Source organism: Anguilla rostrata, chromosome 12, assembly GCF_018555375.3.
Source record: "Anguilla rostrata isolate EN2019 chromosome 12, ASM1855537v3, whole genome shotgun sequence".
Classification (NCBI taxonomy): Eukaryota; Metazoa; Chordata; class Actinopteri; order Anguilliformes; family Anguillidae; genus Anguilla; species Anguilla rostrata.
Window position 1 is genome coordinate 28,408,839 of NC_057944.1, and position 26,205 is coordinate 28,435,043.

At 40.4% G+C, this 26,205-nt stretch overlaps 2 protein-coding genes across 2 annotated transcripts; both read left to right on the top strand.

Annotated features, from left to right (window-relative positions):
• Nucleotides 1–1,627: 1,627 nt before the first annotated feature.
• LOC135236911 (gastrula zinc finger protein XlCGF57.1-like) lies at nucleotides 1,628–6,196 on the top strand. The gene is made up of 4 exons (XM_064303512.1): nucleotides 1,628–2,050; nucleotides 3,112–3,336; nucleotides 4,012–4,114; nucleotides 4,233–6,196. The coding sequence occupies exons 1-4, from the start codon at nucleotides 1,856–1,858 to the stop codon at nucleotides 5,699–5,701; spliced, it is 1,992 nt and encodes a 663-aa protein (XP_064159582.1). The 5' UTR covers nucleotides 1,628–1,855; the 3' UTR covers nucleotides 5,702–6,196.
• Nucleotides 6,197–6,673: 477 nt separating this feature from the next.
• Nucleotides 6,674–25,842, top strand: si:dkey-182i3.10 (zinc finger protein 729). Its single transcript, XM_064301492.1, has 10 exons — nucleotides 6,674–7,024; nucleotides 8,789–9,044; nucleotides 9,313–9,413; nucleotides 10,224–10,335; nucleotides 10,423–11,955; nucleotides 20,296–20,489; nucleotides 21,675–21,930; nucleotides 22,134–22,234; nucleotides 22,487–22,595; nucleotides 23,381–25,842. Exons 1-10 carry the CDS (start codon nucleotides 6,860–6,862, stop codon nucleotides 24,748–24,750), a joined length of 4,197 nt encoding a protein of 1,398 aa, XP_064157562.1. The 5' UTR covers nucleotides 6,674–6,859; the 3' UTR covers nucleotides 24,751–25,842.
• The last annotated feature ends 363 nt before the right edge of the window (nucleotides 25,843–26,205 follow it).

Below are 26,205 nucleotides of genomic sequence, written 5' to 3' on the forward strand. Positions count from 1 at the left end.
TGAGAGTGTCATTTATTTATGTGCTGAACAATGTCCTATTTTCAGATCGTTCTGATTATTCCAACAGACTAGCATGTATGTTGCACATAATTACAGGGATACATCATTACATCATTTCTTGTCTTGGTCAAATGTTCTTGAGTTGAAAACTAATGTCTGTTTCTATGGGTGCATTTGTGTTAATATTCCACTTAAATATGTAACATGTGATGTGAATGTATGACATGCAGTTGGACCTCCCTTGCTGCTGTTGAGGCCTCTACTCTTCTGGGAAAGGCTTTCCAGTAGATTATGGCTGTAGGGATTTACTTCCATTCAGCCACAAGAGCATCAGTGAGGTTGAGCACTGATGTTCGATATATGACCTGGCTTGGAGTCGGCATTCCAATTCATCCCAAAGGTGTTTGAAGGGGTAGAGGTCAGGGCTGTGTGCAGGCCAGTTCTTCCCTACCAAACTCAGCTACTTTCTTTATGGACCTTGCTTTCTGCATGGGGGCATGGCATGCTGAAACAAGAAAGGGCCTTCCCCAAACTGTTGCCACAAAGTTGGGAGCACACAATTCCCTAGAATGTCATTATCTGCTGTAACATTACACTTTCCCTTCACTGGAACTAAGGAGCCTAGCCCAAACCCTGAAAAATCATTATTTCCTCTCCACCAAACTATAAAGTTGGCACTGTGCATTTGGTCAGGTAGCGTTCTCCTGGTATTTGCCAAACCCAGATTCGTCTGTCAAACTGCCAGATAGTGAAGCGTAATTCATAATTCAAGAGAACGCTGCTCCAGAGTCCAATGGCAGTGTGCTTTGCACCACTCCAGCCAATGCTTGGCATTGCGTATGGTGATCTTGTGTAAGACTGCTCGGCCATGGAAACCCGGTTGAGCTGTTGCCCCTATACGTTTCCACTTCACAATAACAGCACTTACAGTTGACTGGGATAGCTTTAGCAGGGCAGAAATTTGAGGAACTGACTTGTTGGAAAGGTGGCATCCTATGACATTGCCACATTGAAAGTCACTGAGCCAGTATTTGTCAATGGATATTGCATGGCGGTATGCTTGATTTTTTGCACCTGTTAGCAATGGGTGTGGCTGAAATAGCCAAAACCAGTAATTAGAAGGGGTGTCCACATACTTCAGTAAATATAGTGTATTTCAATATATGTTATTTAGAAACTGTTTTCATTGGTTCTTTTGTCACCTTGTGCCATACATAATTTGGAACATTTGATCATTTTTTATTTGAATTTTTATGATGAATCATTTTGAAGGCAAATTTAATGACTGTTAAATTTGTGTTTCTTGTTTTAAATAATTAACATAAGCCAGTGAACACAAAAAATATTTGATAGTGTTGAATTTAGCTTAATGGAATTGAATTTTTTGAAGTGTAGCTTTGTGCAACAAGCACAGTTATGCATGTTCTTGTTGCACAAAACACTCAAACACTGACACTGACAACTAAACACTAAAAAAATTCATTTTAAACACTACTGGTCAAATCAAAAACTCAGTCGGCCAGTTTAAAAAAAAAGTTGTTTTCCTCCTGGTATAAACAGTGCAGCCGTTTGAGATGGCCCTGTCATTAAACATCCGGCCTCTAAATAGTGCGTGTCGTCTGACGTTGAACTACAGCGACATATTCTGTAGAGTGGCTTAGCTTGAATGATCCACCATCTTTGTTGCAGGATACACATTTTACGTAGCGTCAAAGATGGTGGATAGTTAAAACTGTGTCTGTGGTACTCGTCTCGTATGTATTGTTAAGTCCAGAAATCACACAATTACCAAGCTAAAGCTTGTTTTTACGGTTTTAGTTTTGTGATAATGACGTACTGTAAAACTAATTAGGGGATGTCGACTTGTGACACTTTTCAGAAACAAGTAGCCTCCATCCTGGAGACAGTCGCCAACTCTGCTGTGACAGAAGTGAGCAAATTTGTTAATGTTGGTTCCTCCACTGAGTTAGTTGTTGAAGAATCTGCGATTTCGACTGGAAATGAAGCGCAGACAATAGCATTACTGTCGACGGCGTCCGAAGCTAAGACGGTGAGTGCACCGACTCAAGCGGGAGTTGTAAAAGCCATGGTTTTAAGCAAATAAAGTCCAACCAACTTTCTTCGGCAAAGGCTGCGACTTTGCAAAAATAAAATATCTATATCATATATCTCTCATTTAAGCTGCACGTGTACTATTAAATTAATCCAGAGTATAAAGCCAATATTATAGGAAGCCGGGCGAGTGTACAAACATGGAGGAAGAACAAACAAGATGCACATGTTATAATGGAAGTCCATCGAAAATCGTGTCCGAAATCTGTAGTCAGATTGTAGTTCACCGGGACTTCGTGATCACACATTGACGTAATATTTAATACGTTAATATTTGAGTATTTGTATCAATATTCAAGCAGAATGTGATCATTAAGCAACGATGACATTGAGACATTAAAACTTAAATTTTTAAGAAAAATTTTGTGTTACATAATTTCATGTTAGCATGTCAGAAATGCCCGGGAAATGTTATACGAAGGGAAGAATATGCATCGGCGTCTTGTGGTAGTTGCGTTTCTACTCTTCTTCCTGTCTGGTGAAAAATACGTTATGCTTTAAACAACTTAACAATATTCTATGACCTGAGCTGTATGTTTTTCTTAACAAGATAATAGTGTTACCTTGTAATAAAATATATAAATATCATGTCAGAGGTGCTGTTATTGCTATGCAATAACAGCAGTGATTGATGGTGATTAGTTAAAATTCAGATTTATTGTAATAAATATTCTTCCAAACTGGAAGTTAAATTCAGCATATGCTACCATGTCAGTATTTTCTTTTTTGGTTGGGAAATTGAGTTGCTGCCGCAGTTTAGATTAATCTAAAACCATTTAATTGGAAGATAGCAGGAGTGATTTCATATTTCTTTTTCCTTTTTTGTTAATAAAGCAATAATTGAAAGTAGATAGGTAGCTACCAGAAGTTACTGTAAAGTGTGCCACAAATATCCAAAAATAAAAATGGAATCATTGCAAGGGATGTTGATGGATTCCTGAAATATCTGGCAGGAAATGTTTTCAGTTGGTTGATAAAAATCTGTACATTGTTTCTCAGGCACAGTTTGCTTCCAGTATGGAAACACTGGCTAAAGAAGCGGTGAACAAAATCTGCAAACTGGCCGTCGAAGAGTCGGCAGTTTTACGTTTGGAAGTGTCTCAGAGTCATAATGAGAATGGTGACCTCAAGAGGAAGTTGGAGCTGATGGAGCAGGAGCTTAGGACTGTGCAAGAAGCTGGGGTGGGAGAGAGACCTCTAAGCACTCGCTCTGTTGGAGTGCAGGTTGGTAATTATTATGCATTTTGTTTAGACTTGTACTTTAAAGATCACAGGTTCAGTTCCCAGCTTGGACACTGCCATTCTACTTAACCTTCAGTATTTAACCTGAATTGTTTTAGTGTATATTACACAGTACGTTATAATAAAGAAACTCAAATATGGCAGAACAACCAGTTGAAAATTCAACTTGCACTACATAGCTTAGCTATCAGTGGTGGAACTTCTGCTTTCCATATAAACACATGATCGACATCTTTCTGAATGATACCATTCACATACATTAGGCTGGTGGTTTTGTTGCCTTTATTCATCTTTCCAGTCAGGTCAGTTCTCTGATTTTGCGAGGCCTCATCTTTGCTTTCACAGTTATCACAACATGAACGTGTGTCTTCGGTAGCATCAAAGTATTTGCCTTAGTATTTTATTAATTGCCATACTTCATGTACGAGAAGAAAATTATGCAAATTAGTTCTCATGCACCTGCTTGAGAAGTAGAAGAATTTTAACCTTTTCAAGAAGCACTCTTTATTTCTGGAAGCCGTTTCCCTTTTAGCTCTGAATGTGCTCTAATACTGGAAGCATATTATGGGCTGAGGAGCAACAAGAGTCATTGTGTTGCATGTTTGGAAGTGTGAAGCCTTCCAAATTCAGAATGATAATCTCACTCCTCTATTAAAGTTTGCAGATATGGAACAAGATGGGAATGTATTGGTCATTGTCAAGGAAGAGACGGTTGAAGATAGTGGTGACGCACAGCAAGAATTTGAGATCAGTGAAGAGGGTAAGACATTTCAGAAAACTACTTTGATGGATGAGACATGTTTTTGTATTGGTAAAAAAAGAAAAAGATTGCACTTTGTTTCTTTATATATGTTCTTCACTTTTGCTCTTACCGCCAGGACGAGGAGAGCCAAGTAAGAGAGAGGAACTTTCAACTGAGAATGGTGTGGAGACATCTTTAAAGGTTGCACAAGGCACAGAGGCACAATCTATTGCAGAAGAGCCAGGTGCAAATATTAAAGATCCAAATAGAAATGCAAAGAGGAACCAAAAGGCCAGGCCTAGCAAAGGAAGAAGCTGGCTCGGTTCCACAAAAACCACACAGACTTTCAGCAAGAGACTCATTCGTAAAACGCCAAAGGCCCTTGCACTGGAGAAACCTTTTAGCTGCCCTCATTGTGATAAGGCCTTCACAATGAAACGTGGTCTTGACCAACATCTCTTAGTTCACACTGAGAAAAAGTACAACTGCCTTAAGTGTGGGAAGAGCTTCACCCAGAAACATAATCTTAAATCACACCAGTTTGTCCATACATCAGAGAAACCATTTAGCTGTACACATTGCGGGAAGGGTTTCACTGTAAAACGTAGTCTTAAGGTACACCTGCTTATTCACACAGGTGAGAAACCGTACACCTGTGTTACTTGTGGAAGGAGTTTCCGGCAAGCTAGTTACCTTAAAATACATGACAGGGTCCACACTGGAGAGAAGCCCTTTACCTGTGATGTATGTGGCAAGAGCTTCAGCATTGCAAATACACTTAAAACACACCAAATAGTCCATACAGGGGAAAAAGCATTTAGCTGTGATTTATGTGGGAAGAGTTTTAGTCTTGCAATTAATCTTAATAGACATCAGCGAATTCACACAGGAGAGAAGCCATTTAGCTGTGATGTATGCGGGAAAAAATTCAGCCAAGCTAATAATATGAAAGCCCATAAGCAAACTCATATAGGAGAAAAGTCCTACACAGAAGAGAAACCTTTTAGCTGTGTTACATGTGGCAGGAGGTTCACTTACAAATGTTTACTGAAAAAACACCAGCTCATGCACACTGGAGAAAAGCCTAAACAAATTCCCACAGGGAAAACATGGGACTGTGCCTGTTGTGGAAAGACTTTCAGTTGTTTTTATTCCCTTAAAACACATGGGCGGGTTCACACAGGAGAGAGACCATACAGTTGTGTTAAGTGTGGGAAGAGGTTCAGTCAGACTAGTGCACTGATAACACACCAGAGAGTTCATACTGGAGAGAAACCATTTCGGTGTGATGTTTGTGGAAAGAGTTTCAGCCTTCCAAATGGTCTTAAAACACACCAGCGCATTCACACAGGAGAGAAACCATTTATCTGCGCTACATGTGGGATGAGTTTTGGCTTTGTTGGTAATCTTAAGAGACATCAGCGTACTCATACAGGAGAAAAGCCTTTTACCTGTGACATATGTGGGAAAAGTTTTAGTCAAGCAAATAATGTCAAAGCTCACCAGCAAATCCACACTAAAGAAAAACCGTTTATGTGTGACAAATGTGGGAAGAACTTTGCTTATTCACGAAATCTGAGGGAACACAAATGTGTTTATGCCTGAAGAAAACGTCACTGCACTGAATGTGACTGGTACGCATCTTCTGAAAGGGTACAAATCTCTCAGACCCAAACATTTCAAGCATCAGTGGACACCTATCACCTAAGAAAGGCAGCTAGCTGTAGGTGATTATTTGGTTTTATATTACACATATTTATGCAGTTCTAATTTAAGTTAAAGGTGAAAAATTAATGTGGATAAAGTTGTGCGTTTTACTTTGCCAATGCATTTTGCAAAGTAAACCACTATGTCCAGAACTCCTACACTTGACAGTTTTTTGTTACATTTTCGTACCATTGTGTCATTTTGTTCCTGGTATCATATCGAGTGGAAGTGGCTTGTTAGAGGACATCTCAATTTTTCTAGTTCTATTGTTGCAAATGTGTTTTCTACATACAAATATGCAATGACAAAATTATTAAATATTGTGTCCCTCAATCAACCATCGCCCATGTTATCTTTGTGAAAACTCTTGTAAAATAAAGGACTATTACAGAAGTTGCATGACCCTCAGGAGGTGAAAATCTTATTGGTGGGGAAACAATGGTACTCAGAAATTTGTCATAAATCTATGGTAGGTTAAATTACATTACAGCCTAAAGCAGAAGTTCCCAAGTTTGGATACGAGGACCCCCGGGATCTATGAAGAAGGAGGTCCACAACAGAATAAACTAAACTGTGTTCCCTTTTTTAAAAATATCTTGTTTATATTTATGTATTTCAGCAATTACACATATATAAAGTTAAAATTGCAATGGCATTGTATTTGTTTATAAATGTATTTTGTACTAAATGCTATGCCTTAAAAAGTATTCACCCTGTGATTTATGTTGGCTTCAGGAATTATATAAATGCTACAGGACATTTTCGATAAGCTTTCATGCAGCGAGATGCAGCGATGATTTGGGAAGTTGTGGCCTATAGTATATTAATTTTTTTTCTTAATGCAGAAAAATAGTGTACCTTTGTTTTGAAATCCTTAGGCCGATTGGGCGCCGGAAGTAATTTTCCTCCTACTTCCTGTCAACCGAAGTATCCAAATGCAATGCTCTAACACCTGTACGTTTGTGTGTTCTTGTGGCAGTATTATGGATTTTGACTTTCACACCAATTGAATTTCATTTTATATTCTGAAAGCTATTCTGTTAAATCACGGGAAGAATGTCTAATGATTTTCAAACACGAATAGCCTCTGTTATAGAATTACTGGCAAAAGCGGCCTTAGAAGAAATGAGGAAAGTTGTCGACCTGGACTCTGTTGTCTTAGGGTTTGAAATATCACAGGATCAAAATGATGATTCAGTACCGAAGAAACTGCTGTTTATGGTGAGTTCTGAATTCAATATACTATTCTGTGATTTCGGACGTGGTATTTTTTGTCTTCGCAATCATGTAAATGAGCTCGCGTGCTAGTTAGTTCTGAGTGAGTAGAGTGAATTTTAATTTATGTACTTTTGCATAGCATCTGACTGGTTTCAAATGTGGCTGAAAATATTACAAAATAAAAATGAATTAGAGATTTTATGTGACTTGTAATTAGATTATGACTTGATTTGTGACGTTGCTACGTAGGTATATCATTTGCATGTGGCTAACCGAACCGACTGTTTTATCTGAGTAAATAGTCAGAAAGCTAACATGCATTCCTTTGTGGCATGTGAACGTATGGAAGCATGCCGTTTTAATACTATCCCATTTCAAACTGAAGTATTTTAGTTAATTGTAAATATTAAACAGATTCAGCTTAATATATGGTGGAACCCATGCCAGGTAATGTTGTTATAAGCAATGATCTTCCCTGGTATTTATCTTATTAATATTTTTCTTACAGTCTCTTACACTATTGTTGACATATAAGAGACTGAATTTCTAGAAATTTAGATATTTGCTGCTTCATGTTTTTTAATTGAACCAAAGACTCTGCAAACAAACCAGATGGTGAGATCTACATTCTCTAAATTCAAAATTGAAGCTGAAACCTTTTGCTTTGATGCAGTCTATGAATATTTATGAAGGGGTGTGACAAAGGACAATACATGGCACTGAATGTTGGGTGTGTTTCTTCATAAATATTAATCAGCTGTAATTGAAGGTTCTACAGCCTAACCAGATGGTCAGTTCCATATTCTTACCTTTGAAAGCATTGTGGCTTCTGTTGAAGCTGCTAACGTTCCATTTTTATGTGTCTAATATGCTAAACAATTATGCTAAAAAACCAGTGAATGACAGTACTGTTGCAGTGTATTTCCATTGTACATGTCGTTTGACATGTTTCTTCATGGGTATTTTAAAAAGAGGTAGTTTCATGTCCCTAAACTAGTGTTACCATCCTCAAGCCAGTTTCACAAGCTACATTCATGGTAGCATGGAACTATATCAATGTGACTTTAGGTGTAGAACAGAGCTCCAAGACAATTGTAATGTTTACTCTAGTTGCACTACTTGGATATAAGCTAAGTAGTTCTTTGCATTATGCTTTGACATCACTCCTACACTTGGTATGGAGTGGACCAGGCATGTGATGTAGGCTACTTCAGGCCGTTCACCACTGTCGTGCACCATCACTTGCATGATATAGCCTACTTGATAATAAAAAAGCAATTGGGCATCTTGGGTATATTTTACAATGAACAGGTGTTTTACCTTGAGGTAAAATAATTTTTAGATAGATTTAGGCTATACTTAATCAATCAATAGATTATTAGGATACAGAAATAATATAGAAACAGCTCATTAGCCCTGTATACATAATGAGCACCTTCAAGAGCACCTATTTGACCATTTGTTGAACAAACATGGGGCTTGGCCACCCACCTCACAGTTGTACTCGGGGTGTCCTGTTTATTGGGAAAGGTGCAGTGGCCTACTGTGGGGGCAGTAATCCAAGACCCTGCCCTGGGTAGGCGTAGGCTCAGTTGGTTAGGGGTCCACATTTCATCTCTCTATTGGGACCCCACCACTGGTGCCTGGGGACTGCATGCCAAAGCCGCCTATTAGACGGTCTTCCTCTGACTCAGCTCACTGCAAGCTTGGCTGTGGGCTGCAGTATGAAAAGAAGTGATGGCTGTTTATTTGCCTTTTTGTTTCCAGACACAGATTTCTACCATTATGGATGCCCTGGCTAAGGATGCAGTGAACAAAATCTGTAAACTTGCCATTGAAGAATTGGCGGTTTTACGTTTGGAAGTGTCTCGGAGTCGGAATGAGATCGGAGCTCTCAAGAGAGAATTGGAGCTGATGGCGAAGGAGCTGAGGATTGTGCAGGGAGGTGCAGCAGGAGAAAGACCCTTAAAAACCCACTCTGTTGGAGTGCAGGTTGCCTGGGAATTAAGAGCAACAGAAACAGGTAAGGTGATGTGCTGTGTTTGTGCTTGTTTAGTTTCATTTTGTGTCCCGGTTTTCCTTTCCGTTTCTCCCAGTTTGAAATGCCGGGTTGTAGCTGTATGTCCCCCTATTCAGTGGAGTCTATTCTGGGAATTTCTTTCCCTTGCTTTTAGCATCTCTGTTCAACTGCAATGGAGTTGTGTCGACTGTACACACTTGTACGTATGTTAATATTTTAAGTCTGGGAAAGAAGTAGTTTGTTGGAACTCATGACGTCATTGTTGTTTCAGAGGAGTCATCTTCTCACAGGGTTGGGCTGTGGGGGGACTCGGGGCTCACGGACACTGAAGAGGACGTTAATCCGTTGCAGTGTGTGGTCATGATGGTAGAGGTATGTTTACCTAACAGGTTTTCAACCTGAATTCTACTCCGACATTATTGATAATGGAGCACATTGATTATGGGGACTGATTCAGAGAATGTGTTGCAGAACCTGGGGTTTGTTGCATAAACGTAGCAACAAAAGTCTTCAACTCTGACTCTGACAGTAAGTCAGGCTTTTTTTTTTTCAATTTCAGCAGTTGCGTAAAGTTGTCTTAAACTTGGCCATGTTTAGTACGATTATTTTGTGAATTCATTTTGAAACAAAGGCTGAAGGGAATCCAGCCTATTACCATGTAATCAAAGGGTCAAATCTCAGTTATACCTGCAATATGTAGATTTAAATTTGGATCGTCTTCATTCCTAAGCAAATGATTAACTTGTGTTAGAGTAGTCTGAAAAGCATATTAAGATTATACTTAATGAATTTGACACATCTTAAATACTTTTTTGCATTGGCATGGCTTTACAGGTAAGTCAACTAGTGTCCATGTTTATAAAAAATAGTTTAACATATCCAGAAAATGTTAGTTGTTCCTGTTTTCTTTAACAGATTCCACCCCCTTGCGCTTTGACAAGCTCACGAAACTTTGAAAAACTTTTTCTCACATTTTTTTTAGTTTAACAAAAAAGCAATGCTGCTGGTGGGTGCACTGCTCGCACTCTATATGGTTGTAGTTGGGCCTGTTGATGTAATACAAAAGCTTTACCTTATTATTGCTGAATTAACCCTCTTATTTGTTGTGAGTGTTGTTCCATATTAGAAGATTCAGAACTGGGTTCCAATCATAATAATAATCACCTCACAACTTTGTGACAGTCTGAGGATTTGCAAGAGGATGGACTTGAATCGATTGTCATCAAGGAGGAAATACTGGAAGAGGACCTGGATAACGGCGATGTACAGGAGGGCATGAGGATCAGCGGAGAGGGTGAGATTCTTGACCGTAAGGTGATCGTGCTGTATATGAACTTATTCTCTTATGACTAAGCGTTCTTTACTCTGATGCCGTTCGCAGGACCTGTGAAGTTTGGCGCTTACGCTGGGGAAAACCCCCCCATTGTGCATGGGGTCCCAGCGGAGGAAACCGGCACGCATACGGAAGACCAGGAAGGGCAGGATGTTGCCGTTGAGTCAAGCGCAGACGTTCCTGTCAAAGACGAGTGCCCTGCGAGCAGAAAGCATTTCAGGAAGACAAAGAACCTGAAGGCCGGCGGGGCAGCTGGCGAAGGCGAGAGAAGGCCGGGCCATTCAAACGAGGGGAAGCACAGCAGACAGAAATGCGCTCCTAGAGCGAAACGAGTCCTCAACTCGGCAGAGAAGCCGTTTGGGTGCGGACATTGCGGGAAGAGGTTTGCGGTGAAGCGCAGGCTGGAGATGCACGAGCGAGTTCACACTGGGGAGAAACCGCACAAGGTCGCTCAGAAGGAGGAGAAGGTGTTCAGCTGCACAGAGTGCGGAAAGACCTTCAGTCAGAAGTATAGCCTTAAAACACACCAGATTGTCCATGCGGCGGAGAAACCGTTCAATTGCACACGCTGCGGAAAGGGCTTCACTGTAAAACGCAGCCTGTTGGTGCACCAGCGTATTCACACCGGCGAGAAACCGTACAGCTGTGTTACGTGCGGAAAGAGTTTCCGTCAAGCTAGTTACCTTACAGTGCACCGCAGGGTTCACACAGGAGAAAAGCCGTACCCTTGCAACAAATGCGAGAAGAGCTTCAGCAGTGCAAACAGTCTTAAAACACACCAGGTAGTTCATACAGGAGAAAAAGCCTTCAGCTGCGATATATGTGGGAGGAGCTTCAGCGTTGCAGTTAACCTTAATCGGCATCTACGAGTGCACACGGGAGAGAAACCGTTTAGCTGTGACATATGTGGGAGGTGTTTCACTCAAGCTAATAGTCTGAAAGACCATAAGCAAATTCACACTGGACAGAGAAGGTTTAGAAAGGAGAAACCATTCAGTTGTGCTACATGTGGGAGAAGGTTCACTCATCAGGTCACACTACAGAAACACGAGGAAACTCACACTGGGGAGCAAAACACACAGAATCCTTGCACTTGTGAATTTTGTGGAAAGACCTTCAGGTATGCACATTACCTTAAAATACATGAGCGAGTTCACACAGGAGAGAAACCATACAGCTGTGTGAAGTGTGGCAGGTGTTTTAGCCAGGTAAGTGCACTTCTATCACACCAAAAAATTCACACAGGAGAGAAACCATTCACCTGTGACATATGTGGGAAAAATTTCAGTTTTCAAAACAGTCTTAAGTCACATCAAAGAACTCACACGGGAGAGAAGCCTTTTAACTGTGCCACATGTGGGAAGACTTTCAGTTTTGTGGGTAATCTTAAGAGACATCAGCGTGTTCACACTGGAGAGAAACCATTTAGCTGTCATATTTGTGGGAAAAGTTTCAGCCAAGCTAATAATGTGAAAGCTCACCAGCAAATCCACACAGGAGAGAAACCATTTATGTGTGATAAATGTGGGAAGAGTTTTGCATATGTAAGAAATCTTAGGGAACACAAATGTGTTTACACCTGAAGGGAACAATTTTCCTGTGCCATATGGGAGGAGGTTCTCTGTTCCTCATCTTTTAAAACCACAAGTTCCTCAAAACCAAGCAAACTTGATCTGTTCTTATTAACAGGGCTTTATGTCAAACATACAAATAAAATGCAACTCCTAAGTATGTCAACTAGAAGTAGTCATTAGCAATAAATACTGCATTTGTTGAATACAGATGCTACACTGTGTGAGATATAAAGTAGTTGAAATTTTTACTTTTGATGCGAATTGCCGTATATTTGCCAATCGGATGAAATTTAAAAGTGGTTTCACTGGCCCACTTAACCAGAGGGGGCGCTGTTGAACAATGAGATCCTCTGTCCCCTGCCGACTGAAACACTCAATCTCTAGGTAATGTTATGCCCAAGTATGCAGCACTTCGGGATTCCCAGCGACACTTCAGTCTTGACAGTGAGGATTTTGAGACTTGAGCAAACTGTTTTGTAAAAGTCTGGACAGAATTTTTAAACTGAAGTGTACAATGTGGTTGAACTGTTGAACTGCATGATTTTTGGGGCCGGTTCTTAAACCCCGTAAGTTCCACAACTGAGCATCTTCCTGGTCATGCAATGTTTTCCATAGCAAGGAACAACTTATGACTTAATTCTATGAAGATCTGTTACGTGTCTCAGCATCAGTATTTGCACCAGACAGCCTTATCGTGTTGACAAGAGAAGGAAGTGATAGACTTTGAAGTATAGAGATGTTTGGTTTATCCATGGTGTTTTAAAATTCTTTGTAGAATTAAATTCAGTAGTTTTTACTTTGGTAGAGCCCTTTAATTACTTTGTAAATTTTGGATATGAATCAAATAACTCCAGGGACAGCAATAATGCAGGTTAACGTGACTTAGGATATTTTTATGGTGCCGAGCTCAGTAAGTGTATTGGCATCCTGTTGATGTTTTACTATAATATTTCTATAAAACCTCCTTAGGTTTTGAAGAATTCATACGACTTCCTAGGTTCATAGTAGATCCATTTATGAATAATGTGCAATAAACTGGGCACATGGGCCCAAAATGTAATGCATACACACTATACAACATGGCCAAACGTCTCATAGTTTGTGTTAAGAAACCAGGCTACCAGTAGTTATTGAATTATACTAATTTGGCAATGTCACTTGCATCACATAACACCTGAAACCGTGGTGGAATGATGTGGGACTTGCACTCATTTGTGTTTTGAGGCTGTTGTTTTTTAAAAATGGCTGCCACAAACCAATTCTTGCTCTTATGAACTGATTCATTTATATGAAAGATTGGATTGGTACATTATTTTATCGCTGCCTATCAGGGTTGTTAAAATTATGTTTCCACCTGAAGAAACATTGCCACTGTAAAGTATTAAAACTTTGTTACTGTTACCATATGAACATGTTCGATAACCATTGTTCTATCCTGATTAAATTTAATGTAGATGTGCTCATTTTGAATTGTCCTCTTCAGTCTGTTAATGTACCCTATTTTTTTATATTGTTCTCAAGTGTGTGTACTGATTATGTAGAATATATTTCTTTTGAAATCAATGCATTGAGTGGCAAGCCTGTTATTTCAAGCGTGTGTGAGAGAGAGAGAGAGAGAGATTTGCATATCAGTACTTTACATCGAAGAGAGTTTTTTCAAGTATATGTTTAGTTTCTTATGGAATATATGTTTTGTACGAGTTGGTGTTGCTATTCCTTGATCTTTTTTGTTTTTATTTTTATAAAGCATATTAATTTTGTAAGATACACAGCCAGATTCATGCAGACACAGTAACAAAGACGAGAAGGAATGTATTAAACTGACAAAACAAAAATGTTTAAGAATGCGACACGCGTTGTCTTTTTCGTTTGCTGCAATAGGCTTTTACTTTGAAATACATATTGAAGAAGTACGGCCGGAAGTACAGCCTGGAAAACATTCAGGTCGCATGTCACTGTTAGTGGCATCTTTGTTGTTAGTAACTAACTGCTAAAGCGTTTTCTACATTCAAACTATGTTAAGCCTTAAAAAAAAATTCTGAAATAAGTGCCAAGTTTATGTCACTGAGAATGTCGAATACCTTTCAAAGACAAATAGTCTCCATAATGGAAGTAATGGCCACAGCAGTCCTCACAGAAATTAGTAAAGGTGTCGAGAGCTCAGCCACTTTCTGTATTGAACTGTCTGGCTCTCAAGAGAATAAAGCGTCTAAAGTTATATTTCCGGTGGTGGAAAGCGAAACGAGGATGGTGAGTTAAGCGAGCCAGTGATTATGGAAAATGAAGAGGCTCGGCGGTGTTCAGATGCGGTATAGCTGACGCTGCTTGCTGCAGGACCAGATCTGCAGTGTTGTTTGCTAGATAACCGACTGGGTAGCGAGTGACTGAATGCCTCAGTTATAGCCAATGTTTACCAGGTGTAACGATACTTGTTATAGACGGCTCAATTTTTAAATCGGTGTTGTGCATAGGCATACTGCTCATTTAAAATATAGACCGCTTGCTCTTAAATAGGGAAATCTCAATTATCTAATTTACTGATTGTCCCCAAGATCTGAAAATCTTACAGAGGCAGAATAAATGTGACAAATGGCAGAGTGCTGGCATTTATTGATGGTAAAGATCAGTCTGAATTTTGAAATGAATTTTGGAAAATCTAACCATTATGTTCCTTGTTTTCATCCTATGTATTAAACTTGTTTTGTGGGATTTTCCACTGTAAATGAACATGCTGTTCGAACACACGAAGCGTTTCTATCTGCTTTGTTCAGTAACTTAAGTGAGAAAAGATCTTTTTTTCACTTGAGAAATTGCAATCAAATGTAATTTAAAAAATATTCAGTAAGCCAGTGGTATTAGAAGACTCTCACGGATCATTCCTCCATTGTTTTGATATGAAGATGTTGAGTTATCAGCCTTTGGTGGGGATTTGCTCATTGAACTGTTGTATCACTGTCTTTTTAGACACAACTTGCCTCTGTCATAGAGATACTGGCTCAAGAGGCGGTGAATAAAATCTGTAAAGTTGCCATTGAAGAACTGGCGGTTTTACGGTTGGAAGTGTCTCGGAGTCGGAATGAGATCGGAACTCTCAAGAGGAAATTGGAGCTGATGGCGAAGGAGCTGAGGACTGTGGTGGGGGGTGCAGCAGGAGAGAGACCCTTAAAAACTCACTCTGTTGGAGTGCAGGGTGCCTGTGAATTAAGAGCAACAGAAACAGGTAAGATACCTCATGTTTGTGGGATTATTTTTCATATTTCATTTCATATTTCATTTTTAATTCATATTTCATAATGTGCTTTTTAACTTCAGTATTTGTGAATACTCCTAATTACAGGGAATTCATCCATTTAAAACACTGGCATTAATTTGTAGCTGGGTACACACATGTATGTATATGTGCACACACTTCTGTCGATGAGGTGAGATTTTCTGTTTTTTCCCTTTAACTTTAGACGAGCCACATTCTGCCGTCATCAGTTTGTGGGGTGATGCAGTCCCCACAGTTGTGGAACAGGAAGTTGCTACATTGCAGTGTGTCGGCATGATAGCAGAGGTCTGTTCAACTGACTGTTGCTTTTACTTTGATTTGTTACCAGGGCAGATGGCGGCAAGTTGAACATGCAGACTTTTTTATCTGCTTTTTGCTGCCTTTGATGTGACCATCCACAGTTTCCTAAGGGTTTATTGTCTGTAGTTATATGTTGTTTGATGAAAATGTCTTGCTGTTTTTTTTTGTTTTTTTTTTCATTGTTTAATGTTGGTAAGAGTTGTACTGAAGCAATGGAGGGCACAATCAAGAATATTGTGCATAGTATTACAGGCCCTGAAAGATTCTGAGGGGGAAAAAAACATTTCTCACACTTGCATTCTCAGGTCATTTTTTGAGATACAGAATTTTTTCAGCATGTGTTTTTTTTCTAACCCTGTGAATGTCTTAAATAAATAAGAATTTGATTAAATTGAGAATAATGCTCTTCTTTATTTCAGCATTCAGATGTGGAGGACGGGATTGAATCCGTAATTATCAAGGAGGAAGGGCCTGAAGAGTATTTGCAGAGCAGTCCTGTGGAGCAGAGTCTGGACGTCAGTAAAGACGGTAAAATCTGAATTACTCGATTTATGAGCATATCGGCGGAGACCAACAGAATACGTTTTTTTTTTGTTAATTATTTATTTATTTACACAATACAAATGTCTTAGATAACAAAAACATGTTGCAGTAAGAACATTTATTTAAAAATTTTTAAATATAATTTATTTCTGTTGAATATTTCTTGCGGTGTAAGTTTCAGCATAGAAGAATATATGGTTCTTGAGGTTAAGACCTGCGACTCATGTCCTCTACAGGGGATAAAAATTAATTCCCTGGTCTAATAAGGATATATAAGCCTGTCCTCGACATCTGGAGAGATGCATATACAGCTTGGGTTCAAAAATGAACTGTAAAGAGCTTCTAGAAATTTTAAGGTATCCTGCATTGATAAATACCAACGTTAGGTGATACTTCTGTGGCAAGACTGTTGCTCCAGAAACAGTTTTCCATGGATTTGTTCATTCTGAATATCTGATCTTAAATCTTATTGTTTCTTGCAGGACCTATAGTTGTTGCCAGTGTTGATGCAGGGACACCTGCTGTTGCACATCAGAACAGTGTGGAGGAAGTCAGCTTGCCTACTGAAGGTACTGAAGGACACCCGATGCCAGCAGGGCCAGATAAGAATGGGAATCTACTCAGCGGTAAGAATTCTAAGACAGAATAACACACTCCTGAGTACATCCGGGAGCATACTGCTGGGGAAGGAACATTTTGGTCCCGTAAATATAACACGCAGCTTCACATTAAAAATGAGGCTCAGCTTTGCTGACATTTTCCTTTCGACAACAACAGCAACACACCAATGTGGCAACGCTCGATTTAAATTCCACCGGAGCTGGATCTGCGTTTACATGTACGTGCTTTGTTTACTTTTTATGTTCCATTCTGAAAAATGATGTCACACTGTTTACGCAATAGCCTTGTGTAGTGGCGATGCTAAATTACTCAGTAGTTTATTGGGTAGCTTCATTTGCACATAGCATTATCTTCTGGCTAACTGGATAGTGGCCCGACAATCTGCTACTACACACCAGCTGGTCTAGCTACAGGTTTCCTACGGATTTGATTGGATGTAACTTTACAGAAGCCTTTTGTCGTGGCACACGTGTATGTTCCTGTAATAGTTGAGTGGAACTAACTGCAATACAGACATATGTAACTTTATCTTAGTCACACCAGCGTCCTTTGGATATCAGGATATCAAAACAACAGGCTGAGAACGCCTGATTGGCCGTGGTGCACTTCAGCATAGTTGGGATATTATGTTGCTTTGACTTGACATGCTGGGTTACTAGATAGCTTTGTAACTTGCTGCTGTTGTTTTTGTTGTTGCTCCTGCTGCTGCTGCAGGGATGGATGAAATAACAGAGCAGCTTATCTTGTGGAGAGGTGCTAATGAGAGCCTCTTCACGGGAAAGAGAAATGCTGCAGTGAAGGGGTTTGAGTAAGTTGGTACTTTGTCCAATGCAGCCACCGTCTGTACCATGGAAAGTGATAAGCTAGTGCATGCACTACTGTACAGTACATGCCCATCTACATAATATAATGATGAGAACAGGCCATTTAGCCCAACAATTTTGCCGATCAAATTGCACCTAGTGCTCTGATTATCTACAGACTAGGTAGTATCTAACACTGTATAAAGCGTAGTCTGCCTCTGCTATGTGACCTGGCAGGCTATTCCACACATTGACTACTCTCTGTGTGCTAATGTCCATTTATGTCCCCTTGTTCTACTAACAGAACTCAACCTGAAGAATCTTGTGTAGTTCACTTTGTCGATCCCCTTTGTGAATTTAAAAGCCTCAATCAAATCACCCCTAAGTCTCCTTTTACTAAACTTGAAGAGATTAAGTATCTTAAGTTTTTTCCTCATTGCTTTTATCTTTTATACCAAGCATCAATTTGGTGCTCTTCTTTGAGCCTTTTCCAGAGGCTCTATATCCTTCTTTTAGTACAGTCCCTAGAACTGCACACAATACTCCAAGTGTTGTCTAACTACAATGTATTTCATTTACTCTAGTAGTTCACAGCATCTTCACTGGTTAGCTTGATGTTGATTTTTGCCAATTTGTGAATATGTCTTTACAGGATGTTTATCAGACAGATGGGGTTGGAGGGGAAGGTGACAGTGGCATTCATGAAGAAAAAGTGGGAGAACCTTAAACAGAAATACAAGGTATGTATTTGTAGTATCTCTACCTGTCTTTCTATCTGTCTGTTTGTCTGGATTGCCATATATGTATCAGTCAAGGTTGTTATCCCAATGGCTTGTCATGAAACTGCCCTAGGAATGTTCCATGGAGCATACAGCACAACAATCCTTCTCAAGTGTTCTACAGTGGATGTAACATATTACATGATAATGGATGGATACGTCTTTGTTCACCCCATGAGAGAGGGGGAATTGTTAAGCTTTCATTGAATACTATAACAGTAAGGGTTAAATTGTCCCTCAAGGACATAAAATAATACTACAAATACTACTATGTACAGCACACTAACGGTGGCCTTTCTGTTTCAGGAGTTAAAGAACCCACCCAATGGGAGGAGCACAGAGGGAGTAGAGATGACTGCTGCCACCTGGAAGTGGTACGCGGCCATGGACAAGGTGCTGGGGTCCAGTCACAGCATCACCCTGGTGGCTGTTGGTTCCTCATCCACTCCAGGTGGCACGGTCGTCTCCTCCTTTCCCTCTGAGGAGAGAGCTGCTGCCTCCTGCTTCAGCTCCACCGCCACCTCCAGCTCCGCGGCTCCTGAGTCGCCACCCACCAGCCCAGCCGCCAAGAGGACCAAAAAGGAGCCTGAATGGCTCCTGGCCATCAAGGAGCTGGAGAGGAGGGAGGAGGCCAGGGACACCAGGGAGGCGGAGTGGGAGAGGGTCATAATGGAGAGAGAAGAGAGGAGGGAACGAGAGATGATGGACAGAGAGGAGAGGAGGGAGCGGGAGATGATGGAGAGAGAGGAGAGGAGGGACCGGGAGATGAGGGAGAGAGAGGAGCGCCTCATTAGAGAAAATAGGGAGCGCGAGGACAGGCGGGTGAGGGAGGCGGCTGCCCGAGAGGCACGCTTTCTGAGTGTGATGGATTTTTTACTCAAGAAGTGAGTTTCTATTTCTTCAGTCAGTTTCCCCTTCTATTACATTAATTTACAATCATTTATCACTCTTTCTATTCTTTTAATACATTTCATACAATTCTATATTTATTTTTATCATTTTCCCAGCTGCGTGAGACCTTTTCTGTTGACCTCCTGGTTTAATAAATCACTTCTCAAAAAAGTTACAATGTGCTATATTTATTTTTTAATCAGTGTTTGGTTGGTAGAGAACTCTTTCTGGCTCACAAAAATGATACAACAGTACAAAGTAGTTTTTTCATACAACTGGTGTCAATGTGTTTTATCAGTGGCAAATGTCTTTTTGTTTGGAATTACTGGCTATCAAAATAATCTCAAGAGCATTAGGTCATTGCAGACTATTTATGTATTTGTATGAAGACCTACATGGTTTATGGCTTTATCCATGAAATAGACATTTAGAAAACATCTTTTTCACAAATGAATGTGGCCAAGAGGTACAGTACTCATGTCACTTACATATTTATTCACATAATGACCAATAGGTCTTGTATTTATTCCTTTTGCTGAGCTACTTGGAAACAGGCTGTAAGCTACTGGTAGCTCACAAACTACTGGTTGGAGACAGCTGATTTAGAAATACCATCACTGCATTTAAGTGTATTGACCTGCGTTGGAGCTCACCAGAAATGATCATTTCACAGCTGTTCTTTAAAAAAAATATATTGGTGGTGGTCGCTGTCACAGGGACAAGACGACATATGTTAAATTGACTGAAAAGATTGTTTTCGTTGCCTTAATTATTCATCCACTGCAGTTTCCACTGTATGAAAGTCACACTAATGTGTAAATAAACACAAAAAAACATTGTTGGGACAGTGCGTGTTACTAAGCAGTCCCTTTTACATACCTGGTTAACCACAATTTCAAGAACTACTGTTCGAGGGCGTATTATTTTTTCATTTTCTTCAATAGGCTTTTACTTTGAAATGTATATCGAAGAAGTACAACCGGAAGTACAGAGCCTGTTCTACGTAGAACGTGCATGTTTTGTTTGCTTCTAACGCGGATAGCTGAAGCTCGCACTGTTAGTGGGCATCTTTGTTTATTACATTCTAACTAATTAAACTATGTTCATCCTTAAAATATTCTGACATAACTGTTGTTAAGTAATGTCTCTGAGAATGTCGAATACCTTTCAAACACAAATAGCCTCCATAATGGAAGTTATGGCCACAGCAGTCCTTACAGAAATTAGTAAAGTTGTTGATAGGTCGGCAACTTTGTGTTTCGAAATGTCTCACTCCTGCGACAATAAAGCGTCTAAAGTTAAATTTCCGGCGGTGGGAAGCGAAACGATGATGGTAAGTTAAACATGCCGATAGCTGTAGGCGATGAAGAGGTTCAGCGATGTTCCAAATTCGATAGAGCTGACGCTGCTTGCTGCAGGACAAGCCCTACAGTGTTGCTGGCAAGATAACCACCGGCTAGCGAATGACTGAATGCCTCAAATATAACTAGTGTGTTACCAGGCGTTTGGGTGATAGACTGAAAGTTGCGTACGGCTCAATGAAAAAATATAGACTGACCAGCAGGGCCCCTATGTGCATTGCTTGCGCTTATACGGGGCAATGTCATTTCAATATCTGTCAACTTTTGGAAAATCTACTCGTTTTATTTTCTGTTTTCATTCTATGTATTAAACTGATTTTGTGGGATTTTCCACAGTAATTCACATTCAGTTCAAACACACGTATCGTTTCTTCCTTTTTTGTTCAGCAAGTGAGAATGTAAAGTCTCTTTTTTAATTAAAAAAATTATAATCAATGTTTATTTAAAAAATATATTTTAATTCCCATTGCCAGGAGAATCCATACCTTAAATAAGCCATCGTATTAGAAAACTCTTAGGGATCATTTGATTTTCCTCCACCTCCATTGGTTTTATATGCAAACTGTTCCTCTATAAAATGTTACAAAAGATGCTGTCCATGTTGTCCATGTATCCATGTTTTATTTTGTTTCACTCGTAGTGACATGTATCATTACTATTGCTTAGTTAGTCAATACAGGTGTATAAATCAATATCCCCCTCACAAACACGCACATACACTCACACACGCACGCACGCACACACGCGCGCATACACGCAAGCACACATACACAAGTACATCATCACACACTCACTTTTTCTGGTTTTATTTTGTCATTATTATTGTTTTTGTTGTTGTTGTTGTTGTTGTTGTTGTTGTTGTTGTTATTATTATATCTATTTTGTTACTACTAGTTTGCCATCACTTTTATGTAGTTATATTATTTTCTGTATGTTAAGTTTGTGTTCTCTATAACATTGTAAAATTTTTAACATTTTTTAGGTGGAGGCTTCAAATAAGCCCACTGGGTTTTCTGCCTCTCCCTGCACTGTATATTATTTGTGATCTTTGTCATTTTTGTGTATTTATAAATTTTGCAAAAATAAAACTAAATTAATGAGTAATTCGTCTTTGTTGAGGATTTGCTCATTAAACTGTTGTATCACTGTCTTTTTAGACACAACTTGCCTCTGTCATAGAGATACTGGCTCAAGAGGCGGTGAATAAAATCTGTGAACTTGCCATTGAAGAACTGGCGGTTTTACGGTTGGAAGTGTCTCGGAGTCGGAATGAGATCGGAACTCTCAAGAGGAAATTGGAGCTGATGGAGAAGGAGCTGAGGACTGTGGTGGGGGGTGCAGCAGGAGAGAGACCCTTAAAAACTCACTCTGTTGGAGTGCAGGGTGCCTGTGAATTAAGAGCAACAGAAACAGGTAAGATACCTCGCTGTGTTTGTGGGATTATTTTTCATATTTCATACGGTGCTTTTTAACTTAAATATTTGTGAATACTTCTAATTTAAGAGAATTCATTCGAAACACTGGCATTAATTTGTAGCTGGGTACACACATGTATGTGTATGTGCGCACACTTCTGTCGATGAGGTGAGATTTTCAGTTTTTCTCTTTAATTTTAGAGGAGCCAGATTCTGCTGTCATCAGTGTGTGGGGTGATGCAGTCCCTGCAGTTGTGGAAGAGGAAGTTGCTCCATTGCAGTGTGTTGGTGTGATAGCAGAGGTTTGTTCAACTGGCTGTTGCTTACTATGCATTTTAATTTGCAATGGAGGGCACAATCAAGAATATTGTGCATTCTGAGAGATTTTTAGGTGCGATATTAAAAAAAAAAAATTTGCACTTGCATTCTCTGGTCATTTTTTAAGAGATAAAGAAAACTTTGTTTCTAGCACGTATTCTTAGCTAACCTTGTGTGTGTTTGCTAAATGAATCAGATTGCGGTTAGATTGAGGATAACACAGTTTTTTGTTACAGCCTTCGAACGTTGACGACAGGATTGAGTCAATAATTATCAAGGAGGAAGGGCCTGAAGAGGATTTGCAGAGCAGTCCTCTGGAGGAGAAACTGGACACCAGTAAAGATGGTAAAACCCGGTTTACTTCAGTTATGAGCATTTTTCTGTCATCACTTCTCCCTGGTGGTCAGTTATCTTCCTGAGACCAGCAGAAAAAAAGTTTAAACAAAACTATTAAGGTATTTATTTGACTTATATTGAATGTTCCTTGTAGTGTAGGTTTAAGCATAGCAGAATGTATTGTTTTTTACATTAAGACCTGAGACTCATGTCCTCTAGGGGACAAAATGAATTATCTGGTCTTAGAAGGATGTATAAGCCTGTTCTGAACATCTGGAGAGATGCATGCAGAGCTTGAGTACAAAACTGAACTTCTAGATGCTTCTAGAAGTTTTAAGATATCTTACATCAATAAATACCAACATTGTACATCATAATAATACATTCACCTGTTAGATCTGCAGACTGTGCTCAACTAAACTGGCAGAAGCATTGCCCAGTGGGAGGTTCCAGATGGCTAGGTATGGGGGGGGGGGAGAGAGATCAGACAGCAGCAGTGGGGGTGTCCAGGTGACAGATAGCTAATACAGAAACTCTGCTCACCACTCCCAAAACATGGTTAACATTGTTTGCATAGTATCCAAATTGGCTGATGTCTTTGCTTGTATTTGTTGTTGGGATGTCGGGTGGCAGTGGAGCATAATGGCTTGGAAACTGGTCTTGTACAATAAGTGAAGTTGCAGGTTTGATTCCCAGATGGGGCACTGCCAATGTACCCTTTAGAAGGACACTTTACCTCACTTTCTTCAGTAAATACCAAATCTTGCGGTCTTAAATTTAGCTGTTTCTTGCAGGACCAACAGTTGTTACCAGTGTTGCTGCAGGGACACCTGCTGTTGCACATCAGAACTGTGTGGAGGAAGTCAGCTTGCCTACTGAAGGTACTGAAGGACAGCCCATGCCAGCAGGGCCAGATAAGAATGGGAATCCGCTCGGCGGTAAGCATTTCAAGAAAGAAAACAACACAAAGAGCTGCAGAAGAGGTGCCAGGAAAGGAGAAAAACCTTTCAGTTGCATGCACTGTAGGAAGAGCTTTGCTAAACTGCTGCATCTCAGAGCACACCAGATTGTTCACGCTGTTGAGAGACCGTACAGCTGCACAGAGTGTGGGAAGGGCTTCACAGTGCAGCGCAGTCTGAAAATGCACATGCTCGTTCACACAGGGGAGAAACCATACGGCTGTGCTGAGTGCGGTGCGAGCTTCCCCCAGAAATGTTTGCTGAAAAAACACAAGCTGGTTCATACGGGAGAGAAACCCTTTTGCTGTGACGTATGTGGCAAGACTTTCAACCGTGCGTACGGTCTGAAAATGCACCAGATAGTCCACACTGGCGAAAAGGCCTTCAGCTGCGAGGTTTGCGGGAAGAGTTTCACTATTGCGAGCAACCTTCACAGGCATCAGCGAATTCACACAGGAGAGAAGCCATTTTGCTGCACTGTGTGCGGGAAGAGTTTCAATCAAGCCAACACTCTTAAGGCCCACAAGCTAATTCACACCGGGGAGAAACCCTACGTCTGCGCCACGTGCGGGAAGAGCTTCAATCAGAAAAGCAGAGTTATAAAACACCAACAGGTGCACGCGGGAGTCAAGGCGCACGTGTGCGTCGTTTGTGGGAAGGGCTTCAGCGCCGCGATTTCCCTCGCATCGCACCAGCTGAGCCACGCCGGAGAGAGCCCCTGCAGGTGCGTCGTTTGTGGGGAGGCGATGACTTCGCTCAAGAATCACCAGCAGTGCCTCGCTGCGCTGAACGCCTTCGTCTGTGTCATTTGTGGGAAAAGCTTCAGTGCTTCGGGCTCTCTCAAAGTTCACGAGAAGACCCACTCGGGGGAGAAGCGGTTCAGCTGCCCGTCGTGCGGGAAAACGTTCACTCAGCAGAGCAGCCTCAAAACGCACCAGAACATTCACTCGGGAGAAAAGCCCTTCTGCTGTGGCACGTGCGGGAAGAGTTTCCGAATTTTGGGCAACCTTCATAGACACCAAAGAATACACACCGGAGAGAAGCCGTACCGCTGCTTTCTGTGCGGGAAGAGTTTCAATCAAGGGAACAGCCTTAAGGCCCACGAACGAATTCACACAGGAGAGAAACCGTACATGTGCGATAAATGTGGGAAAAGTTTCGCTCATCTGAGGAATCTGAAAGGTCACAAGTGTGTGTTTAGTTGAAGAAGCTCCTGTCTTATTACCTGTAGTGTTGGAGTGTTTTCTAGTCCACAGTAATAATCCCATCTAAAACCAGTAAATTCACACAAGGCCATTCCAGGTTGCATAAGTTCTTGGACAGTTATGTTGTGTTGTTGTATGTAAGGTGACATCAATCAGTAATCATTTGAAAAGAGGTCTACTGATTCCACACACATTGACTGAAAGAGTATGAATGGTGCAGCGTGTATACTGGTATATACTATGTAGGTACCAGGCAGGAATTTAAGGGAACTTTGGCTCGAATGTGCATCACTGATAAGTAAGTAAGGGCCCGAGATTTCAAGGAACCTGGAAAAAATGAACCACGAATGGAAGGAAATCAATCTGTACTACAGTACGCAGCCCTCAGCTGGGTGGAGGGGTGTGGTCAGTTAACATTTCAGATTAATTTTCTCGCCATTAGCTGTCAGATATATAACAGCAGCAAAATGCACTGTGAGAAATTTTCTTTGTCAAACATTGACAATACATCCAAGATCATATTAAATATGCTAAACATTTTGCTTGCTCACATGCGTAAGCATGCCTGGCAAATGTTGAATGTCCCAAATATTAGTTAAATCGATAATAATATATAAATATCTGAAGTATATTAGTGAAGACCAATTAATTGGTTGTTTTTTCCTGCTATACAAAACTTGGCAGTTTATAGGAAACCATTGAAATGCTATAGAGTGCCTGCTTCATCATCTGCAGCAGTTTCACCATCCGGTTGCAAAGGTCACCTATTGTAGAGTGCAGGCATGTTCCTGTCTGGACTTCACTTGGTACGAAATTTGATTGCAGCTCCACCTGCCCAGGACAGAGATAGAATTCAAGTGCCACCAGATTAAGGTTTCACCTCAGCTCCTGTATGTGCCCTGAGTGCAGGCATTCGATTTCCGAGGCTATGTGTTAAAGTGCATTTTAAGGCAAAAATGAAATATTGCCCTCCATCTATGTATTGGACTCCTGTAGTCCTGAACTGACTGTAATATAACGATTACAATTCATTTATTTTTATTATGTATAACATTAAGAGAATAAACACTTTAATATGTTTTGACTATGCAACATGTTTTATGTGTTGTCTGAGCGTTAAAGAGAGGACTGCACTTGTAATGTTTTTGCTTTGCTTTGCTTTAAGTGGTCAAATAAACGTGTGTAGAAAATGTCAAATGTCAGGATTACCTTGAAGTAATCAAAGTATGAATGAATCAGTGGACGCTACTTATGGTATATTTCTGGAGCAATGTTACATGAAATCAAAGGCGCTGTTCAGTAATTAAAGGCCTTATTGGATGACTTTAAAAAAGGATAAAGGATAACCTGCTTTGCCGTAATGTATGTCGTCTGTGGATTTCCAAAACGCATAGAAGGTGAGGACCCCCCAAGCGTGTTTAGCCACCCCACGTGGCAAAATGAGGAACCATTGTC

Excerpts from the sequence above, each read along its gene's own strand:
- LOC135236911 (XM_064303512.1), top strand. The coding sequence starts at position 1,856 with ATGTCGACTTGTGACACTTTTCAGAAACAAGTAGCCTCCATCCTGGAG. Across the intron at positions 2,051-3,111 it reads CGGCGTCCGAAGCTAAGACG|GCACAGTTTGCTTCCAGTAT; the intron begins GTGAGTGCACCG and ends ATTGTTTCTCAG. Across the intron at positions 3,337-4,011 it reads CTCGCTCTGTTGGAGTGCAG|TTTGCAGATATGGAACAAGA; the intron begins GTTGGTAATTAT and ends CCTCTATTAAAG.
- si:dkey-182i3.10 (XM_064301492.1), top strand. The coding sequence starts at position 6,860 with ATGTCTAATGATTTTCAAACACGAATAGCCTCTGTTATAGAATTACTG. Across the intron at positions 9,045-9,312 it reads ATTAAGAGCAACAGAAACAG|AGGAGTCATCTTCTCACAGG; the intron begins GTAAGGTGATGT and ends TTGTTGTTTCAG. Across the intron at positions 11,956-20,295 it reads ACACAAATGTGTTTACACCT|TAATGTCTCTGAGAATGTCG; the intron begins GAAGGGAACAAT and ends ACTGTTGTTAAG.